The sequence below is a fragment of the Octodon degus genome, unplaced genomic scaffold, assembly GCF_000260255.1.
Source record: "Octodon degus isolate 3935 unplaced genomic scaffold, OctDeg1.0 scaffold00022, whole genome shotgun sequence".
NCBI lineage: Eukaryota > Metazoa > Chordata > Mammalia > Rodentia > Octodontidae > Octodon > Octodon degus.
The window spans coordinates 15,137,102-15,146,192 of record NW_004524598.1 but is presented as its reverse complement, the minus strand read 5'-3'; the positions used below and the strand labels follow the sequence as shown (position 1 = coordinate 15,146,192).

Here is a 9,091-nt window from a genome sequence, read left to right as displayed (position 1 = left end):
TTGTATACCTATTTTCCTCCTGTGTTTAATTGTCTACCCTACTTGGTAGGTTGTTTCCATTCTCATTTGTGGAGTAGTGATCATTTTGATCCCTCTCTATAATATCTTTTAGTAGTCTGTGTAGGGTTGGCTTTGTCATCATGAAATTCTTTAGTTGTTCATTGTCATGGAAGTGTTTCACTTAACCGTTAAACTTGAGAGAGTTTTGTAGGGTATATCAGTCCAGGTTGGAATTTGTTTTCTTGTAAGACTTGAAGTACTCTGCTCCAGTCTCTTCTTTACCTGATGATTTGTGAAGAGAAATCTGCTGTTATTCTGATGGGTTTTTCTTTAAATGTGATGTTTTTCTCTAGCAGCTTTTGGTATACTGTTCCTGTGCAGAACTTTTGGGATCTTGATTATTGTATGACTGGGTGTGGTTATAATTAGGTTGATGTTATTTGGAGTTCTGTATGCATCGGTTGCTTGAATGTTAGATTGCTGATCTCTCTCTCTCTCTCTCTCTCTCTCTCACTCACTCACTCATTCTCTCACTCTCTCATGATAAATCTGGGTCTAGCAGTATCTCAGGTTACCTGGTACAGATCTACCAAGTTTGAACTCATCCTACTGGACCCGGCTTGGGTCTGGCTGCTGTGCTTGGCTTCCTACTGCTGCAGCCCATGGTGTTGAACCCGCTGTGCCCCACTGGCAAGCTGATCTGCTCCTGTATTAGCTGGCTGGATCTCACCTCTAGCCTTTCTGTCAGGAGTTCCACTTTAGGGTTCCACTCCAGGCCTGAACACTGGCTGAAGGGAGGTTCTGGTGGGCCACGGGTCCCACCCCCTGGACCGCTGGCTGGAGGTGGGAGGTTTGGGGAGCACCAGGTTGCTGGCTGCACGGGAGAGATTCCGGTAGGCTCCAGGCCTGTCCATTGGCTGCTGGCTGGAGGCCATGTGCTTGTTGTCTCAGTTACTTGTACATTACTGGGAGAAAGTACCTGGCACCCACAGATTACAGAAGGCAATGTTCATTTTAGCTCATAGGTCGTGGAGTTTTCAGTCCAAAGTTAGCTGGTTCCAAGGCAGGTAGACATGGCAGAGGGGCATCACAGAGAAGAAACAGTCTGTGGCATGGTGTGCAGGAAGCAGCAAGACTTCTTTCCCTTTTTAGTCTATGCAGGCTACAAGCCTGTTAGTTGGTGCCACCCACTCAAGTGGCCTTGCTTCTTTAGTAAATCCACCCCCCAAACCCAGAACTGTGTTAAACCAATCAGCGGACTGATTCAGCATCACATACCTATGATTCAGTTTGTCACAAAAGCCCCACTTCTGAGCATTTGACCCTTTTGGGTGACATTTAGATATAAGCCCTAACAATATTCTTATCTGAAGATTTGTCCTAGTGTGGTGTCGGAAATAAGATAGGATTAGGAAAGGTTGAATGTCAATCTAAAGGGTTATGAAGTAGCAGAGAACATGGGCTATTTCAGGCTTAGATGCTGACACAGATTTGTTACATAAAATGTATTAGGAAAGACATATTGGTACGTCCATTTACAAGTTTCATAATTTTGAAAAAGTTCATTTAGAATAGTTTTTCTCCTTGCTTTGATACAGGGTTTGTGTATAATGTTAGCCCATATATGGAATATCATCCTGGTGGAGAAGATGAACTAATGAGAGCGGCAGGAGCAGATGGTACTGACCTTTTTGATCAGGTAAGGTGCTGAAAATAATCAAAGTTACTATGATAGAAGAGTGCTTATAGCTTTGGCAGTATGATATTTATAGACAGGGAAAAACCATATGTTTCAAATGTATTGGATTGAACTTTGAAATATAGACAAATGCTCACAAGCAGAAGATGTTCATTTAATTTGGTTTTGGATTATTATATTAAAAATTTAGAGACAATTTTATATCTCTGGCATGCTTTTAGTCTCCTCTGTTGGCTTGGTCTTGATTAATATTAAAAATGATGATAATTGACTTAGGAGAAATAGTAATGATGGAAGAAGGGATGCTGCGGTCTGCTGCTAGCTTGCTGAATCATGCCTCTCTGCTCATGTCCTTCCTCATTTGGGATTGCTGTGCCATCTGCCTGCCTTGCTGGGCTGAGTCTGTCTTATCATTCAGAAAGTGAAATGAAATTTAATGGAAGCTGTGTTGTGCCTAGAACACTTGTTTTTTCATAGAGTGATACCAGAGATTCTTATATTTTTTTTCTTTTTTTTTTTTTGTATTTTTTAGGGCAGGGTTTATGGGGTCTCACTACACAGATCAGACTCACAGTGATTCTCTTGTTTTCAGCCTCTCAAGTGCTGGGATTACAGGCTTGCACCACCACACCCCATCTCATTGGCTGGTTCAGTGTGCCCTGGGGGCAGGGCCAGCACAGCACACAGGGAATGGAAGATTCTTGTATTTCAAAAGATTTAAATTAATCACTTTCCTGCTTATATTTACATAAGCATTAGTCCTTACACTCTTTAGGAGCTATGTAGAATATTTGAGCTACTATCAATTTACTGAATGGGTAGTCTGAGATAAATAATCCTCAGAAGTATAGAAATTCGCCTGTGTCTTCATATGTGCTTTATTTTATATTTTAATGCTACTTACTCACATTGTAGTATTTGGGTTTTATCATTCAGTATACCTGAATGAGATTGAGTCATTTTAGAGCTGTTTTTTATTAAATACAATTTGATTTCTGTTTATACTATTTTCTCATTTGTGTATGTGTTTTTCAACCAGGTTGCTAGAATTGTAGCCCTTCGCATCTACTTAAATGGCAAAGCTCATTGGCTGTTTTAATTCTCTTCCTGAGGCAAGTTTGCTCATGGGTCAGGACAACATTCTCTTTTTTACTTTTGGAACCGGGGATTGAACTCAGGCCCTTATGTTGCCAGGCAAGCACTTATTCTACTGAGCTGTCTCCCCTGCCCCAGTGACAGCATTCTTACGAGGGGGCTCTTATTAACATTTTAAGGCAAGCGCCAGTGTTAGTTGGTACTTGTTACTGTCAAGCAATGCAAACCAAATAGAAACATTTGCCTAAAAACTTGTCTGCCATATTTTTGCCTTTATCTGCCTTGTAAGTTTTGAAATTTCTTCCACAAGAATAATTTGCAGTAAAATCTAAGCTTATGTATATTCAGGAATTATGAGTTTATATGGGCCTCAATAGTATGAATTTACATGAGCTTTATTTAAGAAGAGTTTGTCTGGGAGAAGTCACAAGAATGCTGTGTTGCTAAAAGCTCTTTAGTAATAAAAATAATACTTTGCTTACCAGATTCTGTGTTTCCCTTGGCTTTATTGAGACCAGTAGATTTAAATTATTTATCACTTTTACTCCTCATGGGAAGTAAACAAGTTTGTATTCTAGAAGCTGGTGAAACTTCCTAGATTTTTCGGTGTGAAATCTTAACATGTGACCACTATTGGAGCTGTCCAAAAGTTATCTTTTTATTGTCATATTTCTGTCTCCGATTTTGATCCCAGTCATGATCTCTTATCTTGCATTTCCAAATGCCTGATACTTTCAGAACCTCTGGGCACTCCAACTTAGCAGGTTCTCAAATAAGATCAAATTTTCTTTCTTCTTTTTCCTGGTTTTTGTTTCTGATAAAAGGGCCTTGAGCCTGTAAATACTTGCCATATGCCTTGTATGCAGTCGTTGGCCAAATCCTATGATCTTTCTTTAAATGTTATGCTTTTTTCTTCCTTCTTGTACTTTTCTCCTTTATATACCTACTTAAATTCTACCTAACTCTGTATTTCCAAAGATAGTGCTTTACACATTAGTGGAGACCTTTAAGAACCTGGAAAATTTCAATTTCAGTTTACTGTATATTACTAGATGAATGCCAATTTATAAATATATGTGTGTTTTAAAAATATATGTGCTATTTTAATGTTATATATTTACTCGGGATCATACTATACTCTTGTATCAATAGTTGACCTACCTATTTTAATGTTTTTATAGTATTTTATATATAATATACTATGATTTTTTCTTTTCTGATATTGCTGCAATTGGAAGAGTTAGTTTGTCCCAGTACTTCGCTGATTTAAGTAGTATTATGATGAATATTCTAGAGATAAGGGTACGTGTTAGGTGTCAGATGTGCCAAATTTGTGGTCTCACAGCAAGGAATGAAGTGGTGAGCAAAAGGAGGAGTTAGCTTAACTGGAGATGAGCAGCATAGCTCCTGCACTTCAGGAGGACTGCTGAGCGGTTGCTGCTCGCCTCTCAGTCAGAGCTACCTACCCATGCGCGGAGCACAGGAATTGCTCAGCTGTTTAGTGGTCACCTATCATGCATAGCTCTGGATTTAAAATCACCAACTGGAACCCAGGCTCTGTCACCCTGTTCTTCAGCGTGGACAATCTCAAAGAAATCGTGATTTTAGAGAAAAAAAAATCTTTAATTTTCATTGTAAGTTCCTCAGAACTCAGGAGCATAGTTGCGAGTGATTGCTTATACCTTTTTTTAAAGAAGGAATTAGGCCATATTGCATGCGTCTTGAGGAAGTTCATTCTCTGTGCAGAGTTCTAGTTCACAGGCTGTTCCTATTTTAGCTGTTATTAGTAGGGCCAGACCCCATCTTGGTCGCAGGCCTCTGTAGCTAGCTGCCTTATGCACAAGCTAGTGCACTATTGTGCACACTAGTACTTGCATCTTTTTGCACATATACGTATTTTCTTGGGTAAATTCCTACACACAGTACCTGAATAAAAGGGCTGAACATTTTAAGGCTTTTATATATATCAAGAAGGTGCTTTTTTTAGAAAGATTTTTTAAAATGAACTCCCACTGATAGCAATAAGTGGCTGTCAGTTATTTTTCTTGGAGTAATAATTTTACTTTGTACACTTTCAAGAAAACATCTGTTAAATCAGTACCAAAGTCTGAATAGCCAGTTTGTTCGTCAGTTACTGTTTCAAGTGTTAGTGGTCCTTCAAGAGAAATCCCATTCAATCTGCAAATCAAACAATTGCTAAGAGTTTTCATAAGGCGACTACCAAACTTAACACTGAAGTGGTTTTGACAGCTTTCTGTTTTGTTACATGCAATATAGAAAAGGCCAGTCCTAGCTGTCCAGATGTAAGTAAATTGAGGACTCTTCTCCCTTGTGAACAACACTGTCACACCTCCCTCCAACCTCACAATGGTGAAGAATGCCTGCTGGTGCGTCTGGATCGCTGCTGAGACACCAGCGGCTCTGTCCACCCCTGCTTGTAGCACCCCTGCAACTGTGAGAGCTGAGAGAAGGCCAAATGCAGTTCACAAGGGCTTCTGCTCACCAGCAGTTTTGGCTTCAAAAATGTTGGGTAGAATTTTGCTTCTATCCACACACTCCACGTCGGATGACAGGCACAATCATGGCCATCTTCTCTCATAAAAATAGAGGCACCTGTCTTCCCCCAAATTGTAAAACAAATTAAGTTCTTCCACCAACGTGTACTAATAACATCTTAGTATTCTCGTGGAGCTGGTTGAGCCTGCATGGGTGCCTGACAGCGTGCCAGAAGCCTTCAAAGGCCTGTAGGCTGCACTTCAAGAACACTGCTTTTATCTGCTTCAGAGTGCTCAAGAAGGCTGTCCTGCTCCTGGTGAAATGATAGTATCTTGTGGAGTTACTCGTGTCACTTCTCTGCCATTTATATCTCATGCCAGGTTCATCGTTGGGTCAATTACGAGTCCATGCTGAAAGAATGCCTGGTTGGCAGAATGGCAGTTAAACCTGCAGTTCCAAAAGGTAAGTGCTGGTGCTGAACTGGAATAATAGATGGATGATGCACAAGTTCCTTTTGAAATTTCACTTAGATGTCAACAAATAGATTTAAAGGAATCACAGTATTTTTTCTACTTCTAAATATTTTACTTTAGTAAAACTATTCTACTCTAAAGCAGTATGAATGTATTATACTTACTAGTCAGCTTCCTCGCTGCTGGGACAAAATAGGAGATATTTAAAGGCAGAAAGGTGGAAAGTTTTAAGTTTCCGCCTTAAACCTACAGTTTAAAGGTGGAAAGGTTTATTTGGCTCTCAGTCTCAGAGGGTTAGGTCCTCAGGTGACAGGTTTCAAGCAGAAGTGGCCCGGCAAATGCCCAGATGAGGAAAGCTGCTCGCCCATGCAGCCAGGAAGCAGAGCAGGTAGGACCTGGGCCAAGATTGAACCTTTCCAGGTCATGCCCAGGACCCACCTCCTACCAGACCCTCCCTCCTAAGAGCACAGTTGGTACTCGCCTCATCAGTAGATTAATACATCAGAATTTTGGGTGTACATCTAAGATTAAACCATAACAAATACTAAGCAAAGAATTAGCTATGTTTATTATAATCCTTTGTTTAAAAGGTAGTTTATATTACGTTTACAAAGATATATCATTCATAAATAAAGGAGAAACAGCTTAAAAGATAAGGGTCAGTACTGGTAGTCTGTCTACATGGAACACTGTTTTTTTGTTTGTTTGTTTGTTTGTTTTGTTTTGTTGGTGGAACTGGAGATTGAACTCAGGCCTTTGTGCTTGCCAGGGAAGTGCTTATTCTACTAAGCCATCTCCCCAGCCCTGTAACACTGTTCTTTAGTAAAGACAAAAAATGAGTTTGTCCTCAGCCCTATTCTTTGGCAGTCATTAATGTAGCTGCTTGTCACATGTGACTACCAAATGCTACAGTGTGCCTGGCGCAAATTCATTTATGCTATAAACATGAAATACAGGCTGGATTTCAAGACAGTGTATGTGAAATATCTCAAGTTTTCATTGATTACACAATGAAATGGTAATATTGTGGATATATGAAATAGAAATATTAATTTAGCTTGTTTTTTTTCTTAAGTTATTAGAAAATTTTAAGGTGTACTTATGGCTCACATATTTAATTTTTGGACAGTACTGTTCTATAAACATACTCTTAAAAATTTAACATACTTTTCTAAATGGTGGTAGAATTTTCCAACTTTGTACTGCAGTCTCAGAGGTATTGTCACTGGGCTATGTCGGGGAGTCCCCTGTGCTGAAATAAGAACAATCTACCCTTTAAAACATGTTTGTAGGTTCACTTTCTCCCATCACAGGAAAAGAATTTTCAGGACATGTCAGTGAAAGAGACATGAGAAAGTTTTATTGATAGACATAGGGCGTGCTCAGGAGCGGAGTGCAGGTGCTCAGGGAAGTGAAGGTGCGATACAGTCGGAAATGGGCTTTCCTGTGTGTTTTGCGTGGTAGGAATACGTAGAGTTCCATAACCTACAACCTTAGTGTGGCAGGGGTGGGGGCGTTGGCCCACCCATAGTGAGACATGATGCAGTGGTTGAGAACCCTCACACGGGCAGCCCGCTTTTGGGGGAAAGAGGACCACTTGCAAGTAAATAGAGCAGGGCAGACCCTTTTGTAGGTGAGTAAAGGGCATGCCGCTTTACTCTTCACTCTTGGAGAAAGAGACGGGGTAAAAAAGGAGAGAGGGGGTAAGTAAACGTGCTTCGTATTCTGAAGCTGCGGTTTTGCGTCAAAGAACAATTTTTAAAAATTCCAGCTTCCTTTTGCGTCTTCTGTGTAGTTTTCACTTCCACCTTACCTCAGTATTGCTTCTGAATTTCTCATGACTTGATTGTAGTTTTGTTAACATATTTGGAGTGCTGGAGTCCTCTGCTGGAGGTAGTTTCTAGATTCTTTTTGGCTTGAGCATAGAACTGGCCAAAACAAGCACAAATGGTAGTGAGGTTTTATTGAAGACTGGAAAAGAAGCAGACGCTACAGAATGAGTGAGGGCCAAGTAAAAGTAGGGAAAAAAGTGCACCCTGTGGCGTGAAAATGGACCGCTATGCAAGACCCGGAGGTGGCCAGCACGCACTGGACCCTCCTTTTTTTATTGTCTGCTGCTCAGGCTGACATCAGATCTAGGCCACCCTGTTGACAACTTGCCCGAGCACTTGGCAGAAATCCATGTGCAGGACTTCAGAAATTGTGGTGGGCATCTGTTCAAGATCATGGAACACATCTGTAGGGATGGTAAAGGACATCAAAATAATCTAAATAATATAGAGGCAGTAGTATAGCTTCCAGCCTCGTAGATATCTGTTACTCTGAGTTTGCGTTCCCCAAAATGGAAGAATGAATTCTAAGGAGCAACAGAGGTTAAGCGCAGGAAATATTTTTTAGTGGAAAGAAAGCTTCTATCTTAAGGGAGACAAAAGGGGTCCCAAGTAGGTGGCTGAGGTCTTGACGTAATTTTGTTCCATTGACAACCTGGGTGGAAGTATGTCCCTAACTCTGATGACATCTGTAAGACAACTTAAGCTATAGACAAATATTTTAAAACTCCCAAAAGAATAAAAAATTGTTGAACTCAAATAAGAGTAGCAGTATTATAACCAGTCACAAGTTGAATAAACAGGTAAATCGGCACACATAAGACAATTGTTTATAGACCAGAGTGTACTTTGATGTATTTGGCCAAATTGAATTATGATAACATTTTATGGTTTTTAAGTTTGTAACTATAAATAGACTGGTCAAAACATTTTGTAGGCCAATTAACAGAGATCTCTTGTAGGACTAAAGCCTTTTACGACTGTGGGAGCAAAGAGTTTTCAAAATGGCCCTAGACTGATCGTCTGTCTGATTAAAATATCCTATCATGGAGGCGTCTTGTTGTTTGGGTTTTTTTTTTAATTTTTAATTTTATTTTTCATCGTTGTTTTGATAGCCACATGTGACTGCTCCTTTTAGAGGAGCAGACTGTTAAAGGTCATTTTAACTCTTTCCAGGCAAGCCAGATTTGGGTGTAGAAAGAGGCTGAGTGGCACTCTTTGGAGCTAGTTATGAATTTAAAACAGTGGAAGAGGAAGGCCTGCCAAGGCTTCAGTTTGCCCTGCTGCAGAGATCAACCTGTGACAGTTTGACTCGTTTTGCCCGTGATCCTCAGATCATACTTAGCTACAGGCCTTCTTTCTTAGAGCTGCAGTTAGCGTATATTTGAGAATAGTGAGCAACTTGGCAAGATGGTTTGGAAAGAAATCATGAAGAGGAATAGTACCCTAGGAACTGGGGCTGTGCCTATTTTTTAATCTTTGTTTTTATTTAAAACTGT

At 40.2% G+C, this 9,091-nt stretch overlaps 1 protein-coding gene across 2 annotated transcripts in view; it reads left to right on the top strand.

Moving 5' to 3' along the window:
- Window positions 1–9,091, top strand: part of LOC101568110 (cytochrome b5 reductase 4) — a 78,152-nt gene that overhangs the window by 17,534 nt on the left and 51,527 nt on the right. For both annotated transcript variants that reach the window (XM_023712026.1, XM_004628251.2), the window contains exons 3-4: window positions 1,599–1,699; window positions 5,671–5,752. In XM_023712026.1, the coding sequence (XP_023567794.1) occupies window positions 1,599–1,699; window positions 5,671–5,752 (183 nt within the window). The remainder of the gene's footprint in view (window positions 1–1,598; window positions 1,700–5,670; window positions 5,753–9,091) is intronic.